Raw genomic sequence first — 25,321 nt, 5'->3', positions numbered from 1 at the left:
ACCTCAGCGAGCCTCGGATCCAGGAAACTGCAGTCCGGATTCCAGCTTTCTTTGTATGCCCCTAGTTGCCCATTTGGTGCCCCGACGGAGGCGCCACCATGGCATACTTAATAATGACACGTTGTTCCAAATTGTCAAAGCAAACAATTAAACGAACAAACGAACGCTCCGCGCTATCGCGCCCCGCGACTTCTGCTCAGCACCAGTCATAACCTTGCCTCGAAACATGTGAAACCGGCAACCGCAGAGCAGATTTGCACGAAATTTGTTACGCGCAAGAGAGCTAAATTTTACCCAGGGTTGGCAGCACATTTCTGAAAAGCGAGGCGTTCTTCGCCGACCATCACTTGCACAATTACCAGTGGAGGTATTTTGTAAGAGTCCACCCAGTGGACACGTCCATTTCGTCTGCTGTTGAAGTTCCGATTGGCTGGGCTGGGCTGCGCGTCTGCATAAACCAGGTGCCACAGCCAATCAGCAGCAGACGAAATGGACATGTCCACTAGGTACACTCTTACAGAACACTTCCCCTGTCCTCTAAAACATGGCATTGCCGTGAGAGAGAGAGAGAGACGAAACTTCTATGTCCACTGGATATAAGCGAACGCGATTCGCCGACGCGTGTACATAAATTATCTTTAGCAGTACGTCTGCCACTGCACCCATTAAAGCATCTAAAATGCACTTCACCAAACCTCTCAAGTTTAAGTCAAAGAGGCTCTCTCTAAAGTGGGGCAGCATATTAGTTTACAGAACTTTTACAATATTAGTTTACGGTAGAAGTGAAATGTTTGCATAATTTGCATGAGCTTTGCAGAAGCGCTATTTGCAAATTATACATTGACATAGTTCAGAATAATGATGTGCAGACATATTGGCAGATGAGAACAGCAATGTGTGTGCGAGAATAACAGAATGGGTGAATATGACAAAATTGATTATATGGAGTAAAGAGATTATCACATCGGCAGGCACAGGGTATATGCTCATGTGATGTAGGACCGGGGTAACGGGAGTATGGGAGAGTTCTCCGTGTTTCAGTGAACTAAAATTGGCGCATGATGACATTTAATGCAATGTGTACTCTATCTTTCCTGATTAAATCTCCTAGTCCTATGCTTGCTGAATTGTAATGCCTCTTTGCAGAGTTGGAAAGTTCTGAACCTGACACTTATGATTCCCCAAAATTCCCAAATTTGGCAATATCTTGAGTAAAAAAGATACTAAAGGCGCCAAGAGAAGGGAAGTGCAGTCGAGGACGGCAGACTAGGTGGGGTGAAGAAATTAAGAAATTCACAGGCACTAGTTGGAATCGGTTGGCGCAGGACAGGGGTATCTGGAGATTGCAGGGAGAGGCCTTCGTCTTGCAGTGGACATAAAGTAGACTACTGCTGCTCCTGCTGCTGATGATGAAAGGGCCTAAATATCTACTCGCAAGAGTCATTAAAATGCGACTTATCCTTTTGGATACGACACAGTTTGTTCATATCATTCCCGTGGTTGCATAGTAAGTGGAGTAGTTCATTTTACATTATGTAAATAGATTAAAGCAAAAAAATGGCAAGTGCTTGATTTTGTGGGGCATTGGGTTCATGCACAATTGCTGTTATTGTAGAAAAAGTCCGCTAAGAGGACGGGGAATCTTCATCTTCAGGATCTAGCCTTTTGATCGACTTCTGCTGTTCAACAGCATCTTTTGTGAAGCTGGAAGTGACCATCATCCATGTAGTCCCCACACTTTCTTCACAGTCCAGAGTGATTCCCTCTCTGACCACAAGATGACCCTGGTGGACTAATGAATTCAGCTGGTAGAGCTGAGAACTTTCGACTATGGCTTCTAGGGACATACTGTTTTGGGCGGACACATCATTTATTGATTTATCATTTGAAATACGTTCAAGGCCCACGGAGCAATACAGATAGGAATTTGGGACAAACACGTACGAAATGATGTAACAGCTGCAGTATGGCAGGAAGGCAGGAATAAAAAAATACAGTACAACACATTCAAGTGCAGCTCTAAATATCTAGGGAGACAAACATATATAAGAGCATATGTACTTCAAATGCAATTCCAAGTACATCAAGTTTGTTTGCTGATGTTATGGAGGTGGACAAAATGCTCTAATCTTTACTTGTATGAGGTGAAAAATGACTAAAAAAGACTTGTTAGTCTTACAAAAGGTGTTGTTCAACTTTGTACTGACATTGTGCGTGAGATGAGGTATAAAACGGCTGTGATTGAACTTCATTTTTCAATTTTTGATTGAGAGGATAAATTTCATATAAAAAAGACATTAGTCAGGCTTTTCTACACAGTGGGAGCAAGGGAAGGTTTAGGCTTAGTTTCATAGGTGATACCCTACACGTGTGATAATTTGCAACAATAAATTAAAAAAGCTGAATCAAGTTATTCGAAATCTTCCTTGAAATCTGCTGGCGCATGCTACTTATAAGCATGTCATGCTTAAAAAGAAAGCTTTCTCTTTTCATAGCATGTGTTTTTGCATTGCCAGAAACTTTGTTTCTGGAGGAAACCCTGTGCCATGCCAGTTCTGTCTCATCAGTGAGTTAGAAACTATAAAAAAGGCTAATTTCACTTCCATGTACATTCTAAAGCCTATTATTTAGAGGCTTCTTCTTCAGAATCTTCCGAACTGTTCTCTTCTTCAGGGAATTCCTGCTTTGCTTTAGAGAGTTCCTGTAGTTTTGCGTTTGTCAATGTCGATATCTTTCGCTTCACTTCTCGCTTTGCATCATCTAACTTAAGTAACTTCTGCTCAATCTTGCCAGGTGCAGATTTTGATGATGCTGGTGCGCAGCATTCACTGTGGTCGTCATTATTTTGGTCTTTTGAAGAAAAGTCACCTGCAGAAAAACAAGAGGCTGAGGTTATTAATAACAAGAGGTGTACAACAAAAAACCAGTTCTTGTGTGTGCTTATGTTATAACACGAAAATATTACACATTAAAGGCATCCTGAAGCATTTTTCCAACTGCTAAACATAGTCACTATTAAAGGACGTTGTCACATGAATCTCCTGGCACAATATTTTTTGAATCCTTCAAGTATAAGCAGACTGACATAAGACTGGTGTAGGACTGGCATAGATTCGAGCGAAAGGGCATTACAACAAAATAGAGGCCCAACTTTAGCAGTAGTTTAAAATCTCTTATAAGTGTTCGAAAACCTTCATCCTTGCTAACTGCCATTCTTTCACATGCGAGAAGCACATGGAAGGGCTTCTAAAAATCTTCCACACACTTTTGTGAGTACTCCTCTAACGGAACTGCTTGCGCGGCAATGCTTTTGCAAATGTTAATGAGCCCTGAGCGTCTGTTAACTGAAAGTTTTGACTGGGCTCCATATCTCAAAGCTGCCCATGTTGTTATCCTACGGGTGCATTCACAATGGTGATTAGCAGAGGTCGCGCAACCGACCACAACTTTCGACCAAGGAGCGACTCAAGGCGACTGCTGTTCAATCAATCAATCAATCAATCAATCAATCAATCAATCAATCAATCAATCAATCAATCAATCAATCAATCAATCAATTTATTATTATTAGACACTGCAATTACACGCTGGCAAGTGTAACCGTTCCCTCGTCAAGCAAAAATGCCTCGTGATTGACGCTGTTCATGTCTTCTTGCACCGCGAACTGCCAGATAAAATAAACAGATGTCCTGCAGTGCTGATAGATTGAGTAGGTTTGTGACTGCCATCACGTGACTGAAAAATCGAGCAGCAAATGACTGACTCAACCATTTTTCAACCAAAGCGACCATTTGCGACCACCTTGGTCGCATGACCACCTTGGTCGCATGACCTCTGCGAGTCGCCAATGTGAATGAACCCTAACAGTAAAAAGATATTTCTAAAGATAAACATTTTCAGAGTTTCATACACGAGCTCTGTACGCTTGCCAATCTTACCAAACATGTGCTCCAGACTGCAGTAATAGTAGCCTCGTTCGTCTTTCGGCTTTGTCATACACAGCAGCTGGAGGCTCTTTACTTGTTGTGATCCAAAGGGCTCATCTTTGAACTCTGTGTACCATTCTTCTTTAATCTTCTTTATCGCTGGCTGGAAACCAGATAAAAAGATCACAATATCAACAGGACGCTTCGAAAGCGTTTGTAAAATCGTGTGCCACACAGCTACGATTGCGTGCAGAAATATGTACAGTATTTAGAATTTCTAGTAGCTTAGCCCTTAAAGAGTGCACAAAAGAAATGTACACGTAGGCCCCTTCATTTCTGGCTGTTATATTTCTTTCTAGATTTCGGGTGGTAGAATTTGAGGAACTATATTTGTAGTTGATAATTGGAGTGATTTGGTTAGGGGCGTGTGATTAAGAAATTTCAGAATAATGAATCGAATAATGTCCCACTCGATTCGTAACCATATTTGAGAATCCGAATATTTTTCTAATTGTTTTTTAATGCTTCACATTGTTGAGTGCACACAGTCTAAGTATCGAACATGAGATTTAAGCAAGAATGCAATAACTTTCATCCAACATACAGCAAACGTAACATGCCAGACCACGCTGTGTCGCTCAGAGTGCCAGGCTTTCTGAAATACTAAACAAGATCACTCGCAATAAAATGTTGTTTAGACATGGCATTCGGCAATGGGCACTGTTTAGTACTGTTTATCGATGCAACAGATAACATGAGTTTATGATTTTGCTGCAAATGTATACACAGGTAATAACTACTACAAAAAGGCACCCTTTCCAAGCTTTATATGATAATGCATGACCATGTATGACCTTTATATGGTAACGCATGCTTTGCAGAACCCCAAGGTTGGGAATAAATTGCTTACCGTAGTTGTTTCTAATGCTCCCTCTGTGTTTTTAGTAAAGCAGGCCTTATAATGGACAGTGTTATGACAGAAAATTTCTAATGCTGTGAATACCAAGATGTGAAAATTGTTGAATATTAATGGCGAGAAGTCTGTACATTATTTAGAAATTGTGACAAAAAATATGCAATATATGATTTGCTTCTGGCATTATTCGATTCATATACGATTCCCTTTTGACACTGTTCAATTGGGTCTCTAAAACTGCTTGCATGCTGCTAAATTTGGTTTTATGTCCCTAAGATGTGTTCTCTGCACGACAGAATAACTGCATAGCAAGAACACCCAAAAAAGCTAATTAACTGGCTCCCACAGCATACATTATGAGTTTGCTATACCTTTTATCAACACGGTAGATTGATTTGATCTGTCAACATAGGTGGTGAAGTGCTTGACAGCGAATGAAGATTCTTGAAGCTCCAAGAATATTCGAAATGCCTGAACCTATGATCCTGAAGCAGGTCAATTATCCTCTGGAGATGTGCATTGAGTCTTACAATTGCATTGAGAATGTGCATTGAGAATTACAAGATGAAAAGCCGAACTGACAGAGGATGTGCTCGTGACATGACAAACCTACAGAATGAGAACGGGATTCCCACAAAATATTCAAGCGGCAGAATGAGAATCTTCTTCAATAACATCATAGGTTGTCTGCAGTACGTGCACTGCTGGGGTCAACCCAGCTGTTCACCATCACCTCTTTATTTTATTTATTTATTTATTTATTTATTTGCAGGTACTGTTGGCCGATTGGGCCGTTACAGGGGTGGGGTACAAATATGGCACAAAACCAATGATTGCTTACATAAAGCAGCAATGCATAGCGAATACACAGAATTACAAATCACAGCATGCCATCATGCATGACTACAATATAAAATCTGACATAACCATCATGTCAAACATAAAGCAGCAATGTATAGCCGCAAAATGCATCACAATACTTCATTCGACAACTTACATGATACATGTTACATCACATGCATCACAAAATTATACATAACAATAATATGTTCTACAGCTTACATGAGATATGTTAGACCACGAGGATTTGCTTGGAAAATATTTTGTAACCTTGGTTTCAAAATGTTCTAAAGTTTCAGAATCACATATAGCATCCGGTAAATCATTGCAGTCTTTTATGGTTTTAGGGAAGAAAGAGTATGCATGTGTTCACACAAGATTGAGAGACTAGAAAGCTTCTGCGGGGGTCACTTCGTAGGCTGTGGACTTGTCACAGAATCAGCTACTGCACTGCATTAAAGTTAAATAAATTTTAAGAAAGCAAAAACAAGAATTTTAGTCTGGCCATGCGATGGCGTTGCAAGAGAGGGGTAAATTCAGTTGCAGCATCTCTGTTACAGAATCTGTACGGGAGCACCTTGAAAGAATAAGTCAAGCCGCCCTTCTTTGCACCCGCTCAATTTTATGAATTAATCCTTTTTGGTAAGGGTCCTGCATATTCCAGTGTAGGCTTTACTATTGTTAAATACGTTGTTAACTTTACAGGGGCTGGAGCGAGTTTTAATTTGCGACGTAAGAACCATAACTTCTTTTCAGCGGTAGAGCAAATACTAGTGATATGTTGAATCCAGTTGAGGTCTTCAGACATTATTACTCCTAACTATTTACATTTGTTAATGGCAGTTAGCACAGCGGAAATTTAGGACGGGCTTAACCTTGCTTGTAACATGTAAAACAAGTTTTTTCTTTATTTACTTGCATTTTCCAAATGTTTCTTCCAATTTTCATTGTGTACTTGCATTTTCCAAAGAGTGGGTCCCACCCAGGAACGACGTGCATGCCGGAGAGATGCTGACCTCCTTGGGAGAATTCGCACATTCAGTTAGCGTAACTGCCAGATGTGAAGCAGTTTGCTTTTATTATTTTTTTCCCCCTCTTCATTTATCCTCATCCCACACAGAGGCCCATAGTGCCACCCGTTTCAATAAAGGGAATCGATCAACCATTAGTACTTTACAGTTTCACATATCTCAGCGGTCTCCTCAACAGCAGTTATTTAACAAGGATTGCTCTAGCCCCACCAGGTGGCTGCGTAAAACTATTCCCGACGCTGAATACTTGACCTGCCAGGTATTGCAGGTCTTTAACGTTTGCAGTATGCTGCCTTATTTTGATGTTGAATGTCGACGTGCTCATGCTGCCAATATATTCTACAACCACGTAACTGGAAAATAATGCTGATAAAAACAGTGCCCATAAATAAGTTTCTTCAACCCCTTCTCCTCCTGTTCGCTTCATCTTGCAAACACAAAACTGAAAGTAATGGATAGAAATTTTAAGCATGTTGTATATCCTCCATTCTGGAGCCAGGGTCCCCCTCCCCAGCGGCGCCAGACAGTTGATAAACCCCCGCGCTGCGGGCCACCGACGAAGTGGCAAGGAGAACTTCTTCTCAGAGGCGCCGGACACTTGATACCCCTCAAACTACGTGCCTTACTGGCGGGCGCAACGTATACAAACGAACCGGCGGTGCGGTGGTGCGGTGGTGTGTTCCAAGCGTGGAGGTGGTGGTGATAACTTTATTGCACACAGGGGAGTTGCGGACACGCGGGTCCTTGGGCCCCCGCACGGCCCCACTGCACTCAAGCGTTTATGTCCCGGAGGCTCATGACGCTGGCAGCCCGGCCTGTGGCGATGGCTTTTGGCACGTACGTGGTGCAAGAATGCTTGTGTGGCATGGTGTATTATGACTTTCTCCTTCTCACTACTCTCTCCCATTTCCCATACCTTCTAGTGAAAAATAAAGCAGTCTTCTTGATGCGCTCGAAGAGAAAGGACGTCTGTCGTTTTTCCATCAGTTCAAAGTTCTCCGTCTCTTATTCCACAACATTTTTTGGTGCCGAAACCCGGGAATAGGGACGTCAAAAGATGGACATCGACAGAATCAAGCGAAAAAGGGCCGTGGCGCGATCATCTACAACCAAGCTGATCAATGAAGTATCCACCATGGACGACAGCGCATCAATCGGTGAGCTGGAAGAAAAGCTAAATCTTCTTACTCTTAAAGAAGACTCACTGAAAGAGCTAGGTCGGGAGATAGAAAAAGGCGTTGAAGATGAAGCTTTCGAAGAGGAAATTGCATGCTCCGAAATGTACAGAGAAAAGATCATCGTGGCTAAAACAAAGGTACAACGCATGCTATGCGACTTTAGCTGCACAAATGTTTCATCAGATCGCACACTAAACTCCTCAGATCAAAGAGAATCTAGCGCAAACGATTCGCAAATACGCCCCGCCGTAAAGCTGCCAAAGCTTGAAATCAACAAATTCAATGGAGATCAGTTTCAGTCAACTATCAACGCTAACCAGAATCTCTCAAACGTAGACAAATTCAAGTACCTCAACAGTTACTTGACAGGAAAGGCGGCGGCTGCGGTAGCAGGACTTGACTTGTCGGAAGGCAACTACGATGTCGCTCTCTCGCTATTGAAGGAGAGATTCGGCAGAAAGGAAGTTATAATAGAAGATCACATGTCACGGCTGCTTAGCATCAAGCCAGTGCGTGACTCACGGAATCTCGGTGAACTGCGCAGCCTCGTCGACGAAGTAGAGACAGGTGTACGCAGCCTCACTTCTTTAGGCGTGAGTGTTGGCACTTATGGAACTTTGTTACTGACCGTAATAAAGAAAGCGGTGCCTGCCGACCTTTGTCTGGAATACCAAAGGAAAAACGAGGCTACGAACGAGGGAAGTGAGCTGGAGGAGTTCCTGCGTTTTTTGAGAAAAGAGGTTGCGACGCGGGAGATCATACAGCGGGCCGAAGCTCCGAGAGACAACAGTGCCGAATTGGTAAAGGAAAGGCGCAACAGCAACACTAAAGCGGCGAACATGCCTACTGCAGCGGCACTGCACACCACGATGAAGGACAGCACAGCATGTCTATTTTGTAATTCGAACGGCCATGAGACCGGCAACTGCAACGCAAGGATGTCTGTGGCGGATAAGAGAGAGGTGCTGAAGCGTGACCATCGATGTTTCCGGTGTACAACAAAAGGGCACGAGGCAAGAGAATGCCGTAAAGCTAAGTGGCTCAGGTGTGCGCATTGCAAGGGCAGACATTTAACGACAATGTGTGACCCTGACTTTAGGAGACACCGCAACACTGATGAAAGGGATGCATCTTCGTCACCGGTGATTGAGCAAGCCACGGTGTTGAAGTCCTCATTAGGCACGGGAGATGACTTGATGTGCACTGGAGAGCAGCAGTTTCTCCTACAGACAGCGCGAGCTTGGACAGAGGGTCCACATGAACGTACGCTTGTGAGGCTTCTCCTGGACGGTGGCAGTCAGCGAACCTTCATTCATCGCAAGCTATCCGAAAAGCTGCAGTTAAAAGTGCTGGGAGAAGAGGAACTTAAAATATTTGCCTTTGGTGAGACATCAGCCACCACACGCACAAAAACGCGTCGAGTGGAGCTGTGGCTCAGAAGCCAGTACGACGGAAAAGGGGTGCGAGTGGAAGCGCTGGAGGTTCCTTGCATCTGTGCAGATATCATGGCTGCTCCATCAAATTCTGTTCTACTTCAACTTTCAAAATTTCACTTCCAAGTCGCAGACGCCTCGCGGGGCGACGAAAGCGAAAATATTGACCTTTTGATTGGCGCTGATCGTTACTGGGAAATTGTCACGGGATCCACTAAGCGTCTCAGCTCCAAATTGATGGCGGTGGAGACTGTATTCGGATGGACAGTCCAGGGCCAGGTCGGCACAAGGAAGTCAACAGGAGTCTGCTCCTCGGCTGCTGGCGTGATGCGGATAGGAGTGAGTGAACAAATTTACAAGGAAATATCAGCACAGCTAAAGTCTTTCTGGGAGCTCGAGCACATCGGTATCAAGGAACATGAGCCAGTTCGTCACGAGGACGCAGTCCTTCAGCACTATAAAGAAACCGTCAACTTTGAGAATGGCCGCTATAAGGTGTCGTTCCCTTGGAATTCGATGGTTTACCAGCTTGGCGACAACTACGAGTGCGCAGCAAGGCGTCTTAAAGCACAGACAAAGCGCCTCTTGGAAGGAGGTTCGTTGATTAGGGAATACGACGCCTGCATAAGAGACTACATAGAAAAGGGCTATGCAGAGCCAGCCAGCAAGGACTGCGGCACGTCGGAAGGTCTGGTGTACTATATGCCACATCAAGCAGTTGTTCGTCGCGAAAGCCAGACGACAAAACTGAGGGTGGTATTTGATGCATCATCAAGTGCCAAAAATCGCCTCTCACTGAACAATGTTTGGAAAGTGGCCCAAACCTAAACCCAGAGCTCATTGATCTGCTGATCGATTTCTGCACTTACAACATTGCCATCGTTGCGGATATTGAAAAGGCCTTTCTCCAAATATCACTATCAGAGGGCGATCGGAACGCTATGCAGTTTCTCTGGTACGCTATGACGCCAAAGAAAGGGGAAGAGCTTCCAGCTGTGGTGACCTATCGCATGACTCGCGTGCCGTTCGGTGTCACGTCGAGCCCATTTCTCTTGGCCGCAACGTTGCAACATCATCTTGAAGGCCTGCCGGAACGGTATGCTGAAACTGCAGGTATTCTGCGCAAGCATCTTTACGTGGACGACCTTGTAACTGGGGTTGACAGCCTTGACAAGGGTAAAGTCTTGTGCCAGGAATCCAAAGATATATTGTCTAAAGCAGGGATGCGGCTACACAAGTGGATGTCGAACGACCGCGATCTTGTCAACTTCTTAGAGAATGGCAATGTGGAGAGAACGAAGGCTGGTGCTGGACATGCTGCAGCTACAAAGGTATTGGGAGTGGGTTGGAATGCTCAGACTGACCACTTTGAATACAACCTAACTTCACTCATCGACTTCCTCTCCGCAAGAGCCGACAACAAGAGATTTGTGCTGCAGGTCTCGGCAAGAATTTTCGACCCTTTTGGATTTATTGCTCCCACAACATTATGCGTACAGGTAATGTTCCAGAAGTTGTGGGAGTTGGGAATTGGTTGGGACGATCCCTTGCCTGAGACATTGCAGCCTGAGTGGGACTGCTGGTGTAGGGAGCTTCCATGCGTCGAAGGAGTGTCTATTCCAAGACTGATAGCGGCAGACTTTAGAAACGATGACACGGAGAAAGTGGTGCATGTTTTCTGTGACGCAAGCCCGAAGGCCTATGGTGCTGTCGCATATATCGTGACCAAGTCTCCGTTCGGACTAACAAATGTCAGCTTGGTCATGGCTAAATCAAGAGTGGCCCCTTTGAAACGGCTCTCGCTGCCCCGATTGGAGCTGATGGGAGCCCTTATTGGCGCGCGACTATGCCACTACGTTGCCAAGGCCTTGGATCTGAAGAACGTTGCTACCATCCTCTGGACTGACTCTACAGTAGCTATGTACTGGATCAAGGGAAACGCTGCCAGATGGAAGCCCTTCGTGGCAAATCGAGTCTCAGAGTTACAAGCGCTGACAGATCCCAGGGATTGGAGACACTGCCCAGGCTCAGACAACCCCGCTGACCTAATCACCCGCGGCATTCTCCCATCGGCCCTGCGGGAAAGCGAACTGTGGTGGAAAGGACCCCGTTGGCTTCAGGAGGACGACAAGTGTTGGCCAATGATAAGTGAGCCGAGCTCGAAGGTTAGGGAGTGCCAAATGGAGGAGCGAAAGGTGACGGTGATGCCCATAGTATCATCGTCATCCATGGCAATTTTCAATGTTGAGAATTATAGTTCATTCAGCAAAGTCGTGCGAGTAACCGCGTGGGTCCGCCGCTTTGTCGATAACTGCCACAACAAAGAAGGAAGGACGATCGGCCCATTACGAGCTGAAGAAGTAATCAGCGCCGAAAGATGCTGGTTGGCTAAAGCTCAACAGGATGCGTTCAGCGATGACATTTCAAACCTGAAGAATCAAAGACCGCTGCACAAGAGCTCTCCTGTTTTGCCTTTCAACCCGTACTTCGACAAAGAGGGCCTCATGCGAGTTGGTGGACGCTTGCAATTCAGTGATAACAACGAAGAGACTAAGCATCCCATCGTTCTTCCTGGCAAGCACCCCATCACGTCACTGCTCATACGGAAGGAACATTTGAGAATGCTGCACGCGGGCGTACGCGATACTCTAGCACAGCTGCGAGAATCGTATTGGATTATTCGAGGACGTCAGGCCGTAAAGAAAATTATCAAGCAGTGCCTCGTCTGTCAGGCAAAGTTGCCCTCCAGCTACGGAACCAATAGCACCACTTCCAGCTGACAGAGTGACAAAGGGAAACCCGTTCGACATCGTTGGCATCGATTTTGCAGGGCCCTTGATTTGTCAACAGTCACGCGACAGCAAAAATTGCTACATCGCTATTTTCACATGTGCTGTGACACGTGCCGTCCACCTTGAGCTTGTCAGCGACCTGTCGGCTACAGCCTTCCTCTTGGCCTTTAAACGCTTTGTGGCACGCCGTGGAATTTGCTCGACGGTGTATTCGGACAATGCGCTCACATTCAAGCGTGCAGCCAGGGACCTAAAGGCAATGTTCATGCTGTTACAAGTCGAGGAATTGCAGTCATACTTCGCCGGAAACCAGATCAGATGGAAGTTTATTGTTGAACGGGCAGCTTGGTGGGGTGGATTCTGGGAGCGGATGGTGCGATCTGTGAAAGTAGCATTGCGAAAGGTGTTAGGTCGGAGCAGCTTGAGTTTCGAAGAACTGACCACCGTTCTTTATGAGGTGGAGGCCGTGATCAACTCACGCCCTCTGACTTTCATATATGATGATGCTCAAGAACCAGAACCGCTGTCACCGGCTCATTTCCTTGTCGGAAGAAGGTTGACGACTCTTCCTCCACACCTGCTGCCGGACGAAATTCCTGGCGGTGGCATGCATCTCTCACGACGCTGGAAGTACCGGACTGCCATGGCCGATGGTTTCTGGAGACGGTGGCGGAAAGAGTACTTATTGGAGCTCAGATCGGCACATATGTGCTGACCAACGACATCGAGTGATCTGAAGAAAGGCGCATTGGTGCTCCTGAAGGAAGACCGCTTGAAACGCCACACGTGGAAGACCGCCAGAATTAAGGAAACATTTAAGGGTAGAGATGGCAGGGTGCGGTCCTGCAAACTGGTATTAAGTGGGGGAACTGAGGTGAAGCGACCGATACAGCTGCTGTATCCCTTGGAGATTGTAGAGCAATGAGCTCAATAATAGTTCGCTCATCCGGGGGAGGTTGTTGTATATCCTCCATTCTGGAGCCAGGGTCCCCCTCCCCAGCGGCGCCAGACAGTTGATAAACCCCCGCGCTGCGGGCCACCGACGAAGTGGCAAGGAGAACTTCTTCTCAGAGGCGCCGGACACTTGATACCCCTCAAACTACGTGCCTTACTGGCGGGCGCGACGTATACAAACGAACCGGCGGTGCGGTGGTGCGTTCCAAGCGTGGAGGTGGTGGTGATAACTTTATTGCACACAGGGGAGTTGCGGACACGCGGGTCCTTGGGCCCCCGCACGGCCCCACTGCACTCAAGCGTTTATGTCCCGGAGGCTCATGACGCTGGCAGCCCGGCCTGTGGCGATGGCTTTTGGCACGTACGTGGTGCAAGAATGCTTGTGTGGCATGGTGTATTATGACTTTCTCCTTCTCACTACTCTCTCCCATTTCCCATACCTTCTAGTGAAAAATAAAGCAGTCTTCTTGATGCGCTCGAAGCGAAAGGACGTCTGTCGTTTTTCCATCAGTTCAAAGTTCTCCGTCTCTTATTCCACAACAAAGCATTCACTTAAACCCTTACGTAGGCACTCCCGAGATAACTCAGGCACCCACCCTCGCACGAAATGAAATGTCCACTGGACTAACATGTGTTAAAAACCAGCAGGGGGTGAGGTTCCATTGAATGAATGAATGAATGAATAAATAAAAAAAGAAACGGCAGTCAATGGGTTAAATGTTAAATATCAAGTGTCATCTCAACTCCTCAATTATGGTACAAGGAAAGCAAACATAAGAAAGCACACTACATACGTTTTTTCGGCTCATCTTCCTGCTGATTTTTGCCAAAGTCAGGTGTGGCCTGAACGCCTTGCCTCTCGTCAAGTCCAGGTCTGCTTTTTTAAATTCTTCACGGCAGACATGTCTAAGAGCCTTGAGCCGGGACAGTGAGTCTTCTCCGACGACCTTTGCATACAGGATCTTGGGTAACAACATCACAACCTTATGAAACGACTCACTTTTATGCCTCTAGCCTAGGCTTCTATGCTATCACAGTGTTTCCAAAGCAGTGCGTCACATTCTGAATAATTGCACAAGTTTAGGCGCCTCACACTGTACCTGGACAATGCTAGCTGGTCAGGCTCACATATGTGCGTTACGGGTACCATCAGCTGGGCTACAACATAATGTAAACACGGTCTTTCACGTTTCACTGCTGTACAGATAGCGGCGTATTAAAGGCTATGTTTTAATGCACATCAGTGGAGCAGCACAAAGCCTGCCATTCATATCGAATGTTGTCAATGATTCTTTTCTGCCCAAAACAGTGACCTGTATTTGTTTACAGTATCCTCAGGATACAAACTATACATTATGGAAAGAAGGACGACATAGACGAAGTTAAAAATACTTACACAAAGCACATTATAAATGTCCGCTAAAATAAATGTTAGCTCGCTAATTACATTGAGCTCGCTAATTACATTTCTTTGTCAACACATTTGAAATTCACAATTAAATAATGGTAGCCCGGCATGTATATTTCTATTTGCAAGTATCATGCCGTGTCTACAAATGTTACAGAAGACATCATTTGACAACATGGTTCCAAGCAGCGTTATTTGTTAGGCCTACAACTTTAATGAAAAAGACTGAGGTTGTGTTAATATAGATTGTCCCATGTCTGATGAATTACGTATGACTCAACCAATGTGTAGTGCACTCTTATGTCTGTTGACTAATGTAAGACCCGTTAAGGGTTCTAAAGCACAGCTAATTGGTGATGACTGTTATCATCAACTGTTTAGAATATTTAGCACTATAATCTAACATTGTTATGACAAAGCCACATGTTACACAAAAACACCTTCGTTATATCTTAAGGACTTAGGCAGTGGAGGAGGGGCACACCGGGCATGTGACCCCACTCCTCACAATACCTGTGCACCAGGAAACCTGTCATGAAATGATGTGTAAGAACATTTGCCTGCACCCCCAACCCCTGAAAAAGAATTTCTGCCTCCAGCACTGTTATATCTGATAATTTTTATAAGCATATACATAGTATGCACGTATGTAATTCAACGATACTCCGCGACTTCCGGTTTACGGCAGCGCCATCTTGGGGAACCTACAGGCCTATGGGCGCGCCTGTTGATAAGGTACCCCAAGATGGCGGAAGCAGATGACAGCAGCGGATGTGATGTCACATGCATACTATGTATAGGTATTTGTTATGCACTTATATCAGCAACACATATTACTCATACTCCTTTACATCTGTGTTTGTTAAATCGAGATTTTGTATATAACCATTTCAAAGCTGCGACACGTATGTTATTTAGGTCACACGGATGTACTGACTTCGTTCTCGAAGTGGTCCAGCCCCTCAAAGTGCAGCACAAGGGGAGTGGCTTCAAGGTCATCCTTGATTGCCTCGTAACCGCGACTCAGTGCGTCCTTGGCTCTGAAAGTGATTCAGTAATACCTTTAAATGGCTGCTTCATTTTTCTCGAAAAGGTTGACGGTGCTTTTCTACACTCTAAACGAATCTCACAGAAGAGCCGTTTCTTTCTACTTTCCTGGCAAATGTTTTTTTTTTTTTTCATCCTTATATTTAAGATATGGTCACAGCTTTAAGCTCAGCTGTAAAGAAATTTCACTTAGGCTAATTTGAGTGTGTGTGAGTGGTATTTACTAAATTTTTATGAAGGATAGGAGGCACAAGTTTAAAATCGACGGGACAAATAAGAGGAGAGAGAACGAGCACTTTCTTTGGTCTCCTCTTATTGCTCCAGTTAAACTTGCACGTCCTTCGTAGGCTATGCACCAAATAGTACTTTAGTATTTACTAATCAAGAAATCTTGGCGAAGCTGCAAGGAAGGTGCTTCTCTAATTTTCTTGTTAGCAGCCTTTAAACAGCAACTAAGCAGATGACGTGTGCGCCTGGTGGTTAGCAGATACCCCCCCCCCCCCCCCCCCCCCCCCCCCAATGCAAGTCCCAGCACATCTCGTCTGCAATTTTTCAGCGCACCACGGGCAGCCGCACGTGGTGCCTCGTCTTGGACTAAGTCATGCATCACTTCCCCCAGTGGGTGGTCATGGGGGCATATTATGTTTATGGCATCAAAAAGTGTCTTATTCTAGCTTTCCATGATGCATTCACTCGTATTTAATGCATTGAATTTCAAAAGGTGGCTGCTATTCGAATATATACGCAGGATATAATATACAAGTACAAGAAAAGCTTCCTTTTTTCCTAGTTATTGTTTATGCTTTTTGCGTGATACTATATCATGTGTGTGTGTGTGTGTGTGTGTATATATATATATATATACACACACACACACACACACACACACACACACACACACACACACACACACACAGTGCTCCCAACTATGATGGCAGTAGGAAAGACAATCTCAGTGAGACGGGTGTCGTCCGCCATTTTATTCTAACTTCTTCCTCCTCACTTCTTCCCTAGCCCACTTCTTCATCTTCTTCCATGCATTCAGTGCAGACCACTTCACTCTTCTGGACTTTTTTTATTACACCTCCTGGGTTAATACTTGAATGTGTTTCCTCCATTTGACCCGAGGCTCCGATGTATCAGACATTCTTCAATATTCCATGCTGGGATGCAGTCTTAGTTACTTGAAATGGTCTGTAAAATTTAGAATCTGAAGGTACAGCTCCTTTGCTTAAAGGGCACAGCCTCCAGGTTGTATGTCCAGTATCTTGCTACTGTGCCTTTTATCAAGGTTTCTCTTCATGCGGCACTTGTAGACTGCCTGTTCTTTGACACTTTTCCTTACTTCAGCGAGTTTGAGGTTCTCTAGGAGGCCTAGCCCACGATCTGCAGGAAGTATGGGCGCTGTACCCAAAGTGGCAAAATTAGGACTGCAGCTTAAACCAGTGGTGTATGTGATGTTTCACAGCGGCCTTGAGACTGCACTTCCAGCCACTGACAAAGTCTGGATACATATTCCGATACCGTTTGAAGTCTTGTATGGCACATTCCGCTAGGCCGTTTGCTGCCGGGTGGTATGGAGAATACTTGCTCATCATCCTGAGCTTCTGTGCCCACTTTGATAGCTTGGCACTCCAGAACGCCGGCGCATTGTTGCAGACTAGCGTGTTTGTGTGTTTAAAACATTCAGCCTTGAGGAGATCTATTATGCTGTTTGCGTCTTCTTTGCCAACCTTAGCCGCAACCATCCCTGTGCACTCATCTATGGAGAGCAAGAAAGTTTGCATTCACTTGACTCCTTTCCCCCTTATTTTTGAGCTCTGCGAAGTCCAAATGAATTACTTTGAACAGGACGCTTGAATATTCAGTGTTTGTCATAACGTCTGTCGATTGCTTGAATTTGACTTTGTTCACTTGGCAGAGGTGGCATGTGCGGATGCAATGGCTGACGTCGTTTTTCATGCCCAGCCATGTATTTCTTATAAGTGTGCCAGAAACCATCGTGTCCGACCAAACCAGGAGTGTCGTGGTACAGATGAAGAATCCTTAGAACCACAGTTGGTGGTATGTGATACCTTCCATTGATAAACTGTAGCTCTTCTGTACTTTCCCACAACTTAATATGATTGATTGCCTCTGGATTCTTGCTTGATTCGTGGTAGAACAATACCTCGCGCTGATTTCTCACGATTAAGCGCTTGGGCCAAATTCTCATTATTTCATTTTGTTGCATAATGTGCCTTTGCAGTTCTATAACAGTCAAGTCTAGGTTCACCTTCCCGGCAGGCATTTCCTCTTTGAGGGTACCACATTGTATGTGTTTCAGAACGAGTTCACTCAGTGTCTGGAGCTGTAGATTCACTGTCACCGATCCTGTTTGCACCAGGACTTGGCAGCTGATCACAGCTTGTTGCAGCACCACGTTGATCAGCATGGTAGAACTAACTTCGGGAGGAAGGCCCGTCGCTGGCTCACCGTGCGCTTGGTCTCGGGTGATAACATCAGACTCCGATGACGCCTGGTCGACAAAAAACGTCACCCGGATGTCTGGTCTTTTAAAACTGTCGGATGTGCCAAAATGTAGCGTTCCTAACTAGAATGGCAGCAGAAATGACAATCTCAGTGAGACGGGTGCCGTCTGCCATTCTATCGAAACTTCTTTCTCCTCACTTCTCCCCTAGTCCACTTCATCTTATTTCATGCATCCAGCGCAGACCGCTTCAATATATGTGTGCGTATGTGTGTGTGTATGTATATATATATATATATATATATATATATATATATATATATATATATATATATATATATATATATATATATATATATATATATATATATATATATATGCATGACAATAAATTTTAGCCAAAATTAGTACCTTGCCTTGTCCTTTCCCCCTCGTACATGTTTCCCTGCATTGTTTAGCCACGATGAACAGATAAGTCAATTAAAGGTTGCTTTAAAGTATATGTTATGAACTGTGGTGTATAATCATATATCAGCAAATGTCTCAAGCTGTCTAGATGTTGAACAGACTATCTGTTCAAGAGGTGAGAACCGGAAGGTTTAGAGTGAGAAGTTCACAGGCATGCGGCCAGGGTTGACTACATGCTCTTGCCTGTGTAATCTAAGGCAAGGGGCACCCTGTGCTGCGGCGTGCCAACAGGTATTTGCTAATGTATGAAAACTACAGGTGTGTGAAGATTCAAAATTTACAATGTGAGTCTAACGTCTGCTATTTGAGCCACATATTTATTTTGAGGATTCACCATATGCAAAGTTGTTGAACATTTGTTTGTGTTGAAATATTGTAAGGGAGAGCAACAGCTGTTGCAGTCTACCGGGAGAAAGACCGAGGCAAGTGGAGACTTTTCCAACTGATTCTGCTGCAGGGTAATTACTACGGTTGTGCAGGCATTCCTTAGGTGTACCAGTGCATTAGGGCATGGAGGACACCACTTTGATACAATAGCTTCCGGTCATTAAAGAAGCATGTTCCCATCTTATGCAGCCTAAAAAGTTTGTTGTTTTGATGAAGGCAACGCAATTTATTATGAGACGTGTCTCACCACATTTGGATTCCTCTAAAACAAACGCCCGGTGCTGTTGCACTGTACTCCTACAAAAAGCAGAACACTCAAAATGTGCATTTGGTGAAGTGCTGCTCCTGTGTTTCATTATTTTCCTACCCATTGCCGCACCATATATGATCACCTTCTTTATTGTTTTTTGCTCGCAAGCCTTTCAGTTGACCTGACATTCAGATGTTAACGGCATTATATGCAACAGGTAACATAAATGAGTTTTTTCTTTTTTGCAACCAAACTTCATAAAACCTTTCATGTCATTGTGTTTTGAAAGTGAAAATATTTGGTATTCGATTCAACATGTTAAGTTAGTTTTTCTTGACTACTCATATCAAATAAGAAAATTTTGCTACTCAAACACCCCTAACGAAAACAGATATGTCTTACGACAACACTGGACACAATGTTGTTATCTATGCAGAGCCACAGCACAGAGACACTGATAACTCTATGGAGGTTTCTAGGCTTGTAGCGCAGCTCAGAAAGAGCAAAAAGGAAGGTAGAAGGGGTAATGAAAAGGAGCAGAGAACAGAGTGAGTGCTCCATTCCTTTTCATTACCCCTTCCACTTTCCTTTTTGCTCTTTCTGGGCTGCGTTACAAGCCTAGAAAAGTAATGACATATCAACTCGTCCAAACTGCCATGCTTTTGATCTATGGAGGTATATACCTCTGTAGCGAGTCATCACCATCGTTCACCCGAAACACGACAACGGTGATATGCAACGTAGCTATGGGCAGGAGCGCTGGTTCAATATTTGGTTCCTGGATCCGCATGTGGTCCTGGACCCTCTTCGCTGTTCTGTGGACCTGGTAAAACCACACTCTCATTAATTTTTCATTCAGGTAGTTTGTTCAGATATTGCAAGTTAAATGCGGGGAACATGTTTGTAAAGGGTGCCATGCAACACAAGTACAGTTGAAAACACCCGCCATGGTGGTGTAGTGGCTTCGGCGTTGCGCTGCCTAGCCTCAGGTCGCCGGATCAAATACCAGCCACAGGATCAAATACCGGCCGCGGCAGCTGCATGTCGATGGGAGCAAAATGCAAAAACACCCACCTACTGTGCATTGGGTGCACCTTAAGGAACTCCAGCTGGTCAAAGTTAACCCCGTTTACCCCAGGTGGTTAACCTGGGGTAAACCTGGGTAAGTAAACCCAGTTAAACCTGGGTAAGTTAACCCCAGATGGTTAAAATTAACCCAGAGCCCCCACTACGGTGTGCTTCATAATCATATCTTGCTTTTGGCATGTAATACCATAGAAACTAATTTCAGTTGAAGGCTGCCTTACTACGGTAGCCGAAATGGGGCTCATCAGTCATTGCATCTGTTCGGTGTTAATGTGGACTTCTTGTTGTGGCAGGGAAAGCGTATAGCCTTGTATGACCCGTTGTACATTAGAATGTACAACGGAATTGTATCTGAAGCCGTCATGTAAAGTATTTATCCTGCATATAAATTCAGGTGAACTCAGAAGCTGGAGCATATTCATGCTGTCGGCTTTTATGAAAATTGGCAGTAATTTGATCTATCATGTGTAATCATAGATGATGAAAAGCACCTGTGAAGTGTTTCAAATACCATGAGTACACTTGAAAAATCCAGAATGCAGCATCAACGTGCCCATCGACCGTGGTACGTTTCCATGCATGTGCTGTTTGTGTTTATGTGATCACTGAGTATATCATAATTATCACCCAGCACCTGCAGTAAGCGAGGCAATTAGCCAGGCTAGCATCTCCAACATCTCCAGCATATCACTGAAGTGATAAGCTATAGTGAGTCTGCCTCGCACAATGTTGCATTATCACCTTGACGTTTAAGCAAAGTAGTAGCTTTACGTCAAGAAACATGAAGAGATGGTTTTCTTCATGTACATGATGGATGCTACCTTCCTCATGTAACCACAATACTTATAAAAATAAAGGGTTTTCTGCATTCGTAACATAGGAGACGGCAATAAGAGCCGTCTTGAATTGAAAACTGATTACGCTCTTAAGCTATCTTTTAGTCCAAAATGGACATGAAGCAGTAGATCAGACAGAAGGTTGCTCTCACGTTTATGTTATCCACTTGAATTCCCACAAAGCAGTTCGGCCGTGTAGTCGTTGCAGATTTTGTGCTCTTTGACTTCTTAGATGACGACGGCGACCCAAATTTGCCTTCAATGAAAAGAAGAAAGAGATATGAGCTGAAGGAATGTTAGAACGTTTTTCCACAAGCCACGTACAAGTTGCAAAACCCAAACAATTTTGCAACGTCCTTTTTTCTCTCTCTCTCTAACGAACCTGCAAACAGTGGTTTGAGGCTGTAGACAGGGTCGTCGTCGTCATCATTCTCGGTGTCAGCTGAGGGAAGTAAAGCGGGTAGCTCGGAAATCCACCCAGACCCAGCAGCAACCTCGCTTTCTCCGGCAGGTTCGCCGTCAACGGCCAAGCAGCTCTCGTCTGAACTAGAGCCGTCGTTAGAGAGGCTCCGTTCCCGTCGTACGACAGCTGCGTTTAGCTTTGGCACGCGCTTTCGCGGGCAGCTGAGGCGGGACCGTTTGGCAGGCGTAGACGCCGCACTGGTCGCCGCTCTGCCAGCGTCGTCACCGACTTGCGTCTGCAGGTGGGAAGAATCGGCACTCATTTTTATTACAACGGACATAAATAACACCAAAATCGGAGGGGCAAAAAAGATCACAAGGTCTCGACTCAAAACGGACGTCTTACACCGGCCAAAGGACGTCTTACACCGGCCATCGACGACGGTTCAGCACTGCCGGCTTCGGCCGCGACAGTCTTTGGACCAGGGTCGCCTTCCGTCGTTTTGCGCGGAGAGGACGACGCGATGTCCGACGCAGAATTTTCGGCTCCGTCTGCCTCGCTCGAGCCTTCCTTCGCACCACCGTCACCGTGCAGCAGGTGCAACATACGGGTTGAAGTAGCCTTGGTTTCAGGTTTGGTCACGACGACGGTCTCCTCCAAGGCGGGGTTGCATAGGCTCCAGTCGAGTATGGCGGGGTCCTGGGAGGAAACGTTGCCACCTTCCTTGGCCTCCGGCAACGGCTGTACGGGCTGGGGAACTGTCGCAGCGGGGCTCGGGCCAACGGTCTCGGAATGCCCTATGCCGAGAGCAGAGCGGAGAGCGGACTCAACGGCGGTACTCGAAGGCACGCCGCCAGGGTTTTCGCCCGTCTTCCGTGCCTGCATGCTAACGGCGAGGGCGTCGGTGAGCGGCGGTGTGGCTCTCTTTTCGGAGAAAGACGGCAGGTTCTTCTTTGATACAACGATGGCTGTCATCGGTGGGCAGCTGGGGCGCACGTCGCGCGACATGCTGCTGCCGGCGCGAGCGTTGCTGCTGGTGGTGGTGGTGGTGGTGCGGCGGGAGAGCGGTTGACGCACAAGCAGGTCGATGCAGCCGCTTGCCGCGCAGCATGAGCGATTTCGAAAACTTAGCAGTAGGCGATGTCCCGCGAGGGCGATTGGCCCACTACTCATTGAAAACGACTGTCCTTTTCTTTGGCCGCCCGAGGAAAAGGTGTTTGTAAACAGCTCATGAGGTTGCAGCTGTCACCGAGGGACAAAACGTTGGAGATGGATCTTGCTTGGCTTGCTTCGGATTGCTCAACAGCCCCCGCTGTTAAAATTGTCAGCTTCGTGTAAATGAAAGAAAACAACTATAAAATTAAGATATTGTTACTTTTTTGTATATAGAACACCTAAGATTTATATGTTTTATTTTTACGTGTGTTTTTAGTTGATACAAAACTGTGACTTGGCTCATGCTAAGAGCAGACGACGCAATACGCAATACCAGCAATACGTTGTTTCAGTAGGGGTACCTTCCTGCAGGGGCGTCTCATCGCGCCCAAGCGCAAGTTCTCGCCAATAAATTCTTATTTAAAGGGACATTTATTGACCCAATTGTGGCATGCTTGCTTGCCCGTCAGTGACTGCAGTCATTGTTATATACGCCGACTCTAGGCCGCGCTTGGTTTCCCAACTGCAGGTCCAATATAACGCGATCGAGTTTTTCGTCCATCGTTGAATATCTATCCACTGCGTGGAGGAAGGGAGAAAAATCTTCCATGGCCCGCGGTAGTTATGTTTAAAGCAATGGAGGTATAAATCCAGCAGCTGGAACACAATATCAACGTGTCGACAGATATATCTACTCGAAACAACCAACTGCGCCCTTGTCTCCTGCAATAATCACACGATGTTGCTCGGTTGCTCGGCCTTTTGTTTCGGTTTGACTAGGCCAACTGGTTTCAACGCAAATATTTTTATTACGAACCAACCATGTCAAATGAAATCACGCTGCAATATGCTTGCAACTCTCTGCGGTGTTTGCGCGAGGAAAATAATTAAGAGGTGATTGTGCCTAATAATAATTAAGTATATACACGTGTTCAAAAAACCAAGTGTAGATAAATTTTATTAATTTCACCATTGATGCTAAAATGAAACTTGTAATAAAGCCTTAACTATTTTTACGCGCCAATGCATTCTACTGGCGTCGTCTGCTATCCTTTCATCTAGAAAACTTAGATAAAGCAAGCCGTCGTGTCTCGTAAGATTTTCTTTCTTAAGAAAGTTCTTAGTGTACGGTAGTTTATGTGTTAAAATCGTTTTGCTTGCGTACGAATATTTCGATAGGTTCCCGTTTTAGAACTCCTGTGCCGCGCCGCCAGTGGCGCGCCGAGCGCATGTTCGCCGTGCAAAGAGGTGCCAACTGGATTTTTGTAAATAATGCCTGGAGCTACGCTGATCTGAGCCCGCCGGTTTCTCATTGACCTTTTAATGCACTGCTCACCGATGCTCGCCCGTCGCTGGTTGAGTGCATCGCCGTGCGTGCGGGCCAAGCACTGACTCTACAAGACGCTAGCGGGCGCTATGTGGGAACGCCCAACGTGAGCGACGGACAGTTCCTAGCTGAGCGGTCAAGGTAATTACACCTGTCTTATTAATCTCGTTAGATGAACAAATCAGAGCGAATGCGCGTTTCTTATAAGACGGCCACACAAGCCGCGGCACGAACGTTTTGCTTTGGAAAGTCTGTTGATCGCTTTGAGCGTACCCGTCAGCGTCTGATCGTATAGCGCTGTTGCGCACTGCTACTTGCTGCCGGAGGCCTATATTATTGCAGCAGACTTGTCTTTCGCCTTGCCGACTGACCGGCAGTTCCGGTCTTGCAATCTGTCCGAGGCGCTCCTCACCGATACCCTGTCCGCAAAACGTGGCGTAGGTAGGCAGTGCGTCCAAAGATCGCCTGACGCTGCGATCAAGCGCTGCACCGTCTGTATATGTCGTGACGACTCAGCTGCGGCCAGTGTAAACTCCGAAGACAGGTGAGACGGCAGTCCACTACGGCGCGGGTCCTTGTAACTCACAGCCGCAGCGCCTGCAAATAAAGGAAGAAAGTGCGTTGCTCGCTGTTCACGGCCGCGAGTTTTCCCGACGCTCAGCTGTGAGCAGCGGCAGCAGCAGATCGATTCACAAAAAAAGACTGCCGCGATTCACGAAGTCCGATGCAAAACTGAACATGTAGACCGGCTTTCTCTCCGAGTCGCTGCGCCAATAGCTAACGTGTCGAGTAGCAAAGGGGCGTGTTTCTTCAATAATTCCATCGTTATCAGTGCCTCGATCTCGTTCAGGTGATCGACATCGACTGTGCTTTCGAAAGCAAGCAGCGCCAGACGGTATCGTTTTTGCTTTCGCATTCCTCATTTAGCTTTTTTCCCCCCCGTTTCCTGCCAGTCGACGAAAGTTACTGCCAAAAAAAAAAAGTATGCTCGGGCCGCGTTAATGCTTGATCGTACTTTTTGCACGGCGTTACAAGTTTCACATGGATTCTAAGTTTAGCGCGCACACACTGAAAAGTGCGTTCTTGTTTAGACCCATGGCGTATCCATCCCAGTTCCAAGGTTTCGGCTTCAGACGGCGTACGTGAGAAGTTTTCTTTAAGAGATCGACGAGTGTGGGGGCACGTCTGTGATACTGTTCGTAAGCAGCAGCAGCAACCGGCGATTGTATCGTCGACACCCATGGGTGTAACGGCCGGAGTAGATCAATTTAGTTTCGCGTCTCAGGTTAAATTAACCAGCTATGGTTGCCCATTGCTTACCACTGTGATTGGGAATGGCCCACCACAGTCCTTTACGCGTAGGCATGGAAATTTGTGTTTGGTTGGATAGCTGACGGCCATGCATACATTAGTT

At 45.7% G+C, this 25,321-nt stretch overlaps 2 protein-coding genes across 5 annotated transcripts in view; one reads left to right on the top strand and one right to left on the bottom strand.

Moving 5' to 3' along the window:
* Positions 1-1,851: 1,851 nt before the first annotated feature.
* LOC126527254 (uncharacterized) lies at positions 1,852-22,695 on the bottom strand. 2 transcript variants are annotated; one of them, XM_055068631.2, is made up of 8 exons: positions 21,831-22,694; positions 21,405-21,720; positions 21,175-21,278; positions 19,784-19,923; positions 15,416-15,518; positions 13,865-14,032; positions 3,939-4,089; positions 1,852-2,868 (listed from the first exon to the last, which is right to left on the bottom strand). In XM_055068631.2, the coding sequence occupies exons 1-8, from the start codon at positions 22,596-22,598 to the stop codon at positions 2,624-2,626; spliced, it is 1,995 nt and encodes a 664-aa protein (XP_054924606.1). In that variant the 5' UTR covers positions 22,599-22,694; the 3' UTR covers positions 1,852-2,623. The 2 variants fall into 2 exon arrangements, with proteins under 2 accessions (XP_054924606.1, XP_054924607.1); XM_055068632.2 differs by lacking the exons at positions 15,416-15,518; positions 19,784-19,923 and having other exon boundaries at positions 21,831-22,695.
* An 855-nt stretch (positions 22,696-23,550) lies between these two features.
* The window catches only part of mon2 (Mon2 homolog, regulator of endosome-to-Golgi trafficking), a 215,939-nt gene continuing 214,168 nt past the window's right edge, over positions 23,551-25,321 (top strand). Inside the window, exon 1 of one of the 3 annotated variants that reach the window (XM_055068629.2) lies at positions 23,551-24,451. The gene's annotated coding sequence lies outside the window, so the exon portion shown is untranslated. The remainder of the gene's footprint in view (positions 24,452-25,321) is intronic. The other 2 variants (XM_050175005.3, XM_055068630.2) reach the window with 2 other exon arrangements.

The sequence above is a fragment of the Dermacentor andersoni genome, chromosome 9 (assembly GCF_023375885.2).
Source record: "Dermacentor andersoni chromosome 9, qqDerAnde1_hic_scaffold, whole genome shotgun sequence".
Taxonomy (NCBI): domain Eukaryota; kingdom Metazoa; phylum Arthropoda; class Arachnida; order Ixodida; family Ixodidae; genus Dermacentor; species Dermacentor andersoni.
Note: the sequence above shows the minus strand (reverse complement) of the source record. Positions and strands in the feature narration are given on the sequence as shown.

What these genes read in the sequence shown, in the direction of transcription:
- LOC126527254 (XM_055068631.2), bottom strand. Translation starts at nt 22,598, where the DNA reads ATGAGTAGTGGGCCAATCGCCCTCGCGGGACATCGCCTACTGCTAAGT. An exon ending in TTCAAGTGGATAACATAAAC is followed by an intron (nt 19,924 to 21,174) that starts GTGAGAGCAACC and finishes TGGTTTTACCAG; the next exon opens with GTCCACAGAACAGCGAAGAG. An exon ending in TGGACCACTTCGAGAACGAA is followed by an intron (nt 14,033 to 15,415) that starts GTCAGTACATCC and finishes TTGTTACCCAAG; the next exon opens with ATCCTGTATGCAAAGGTCGT.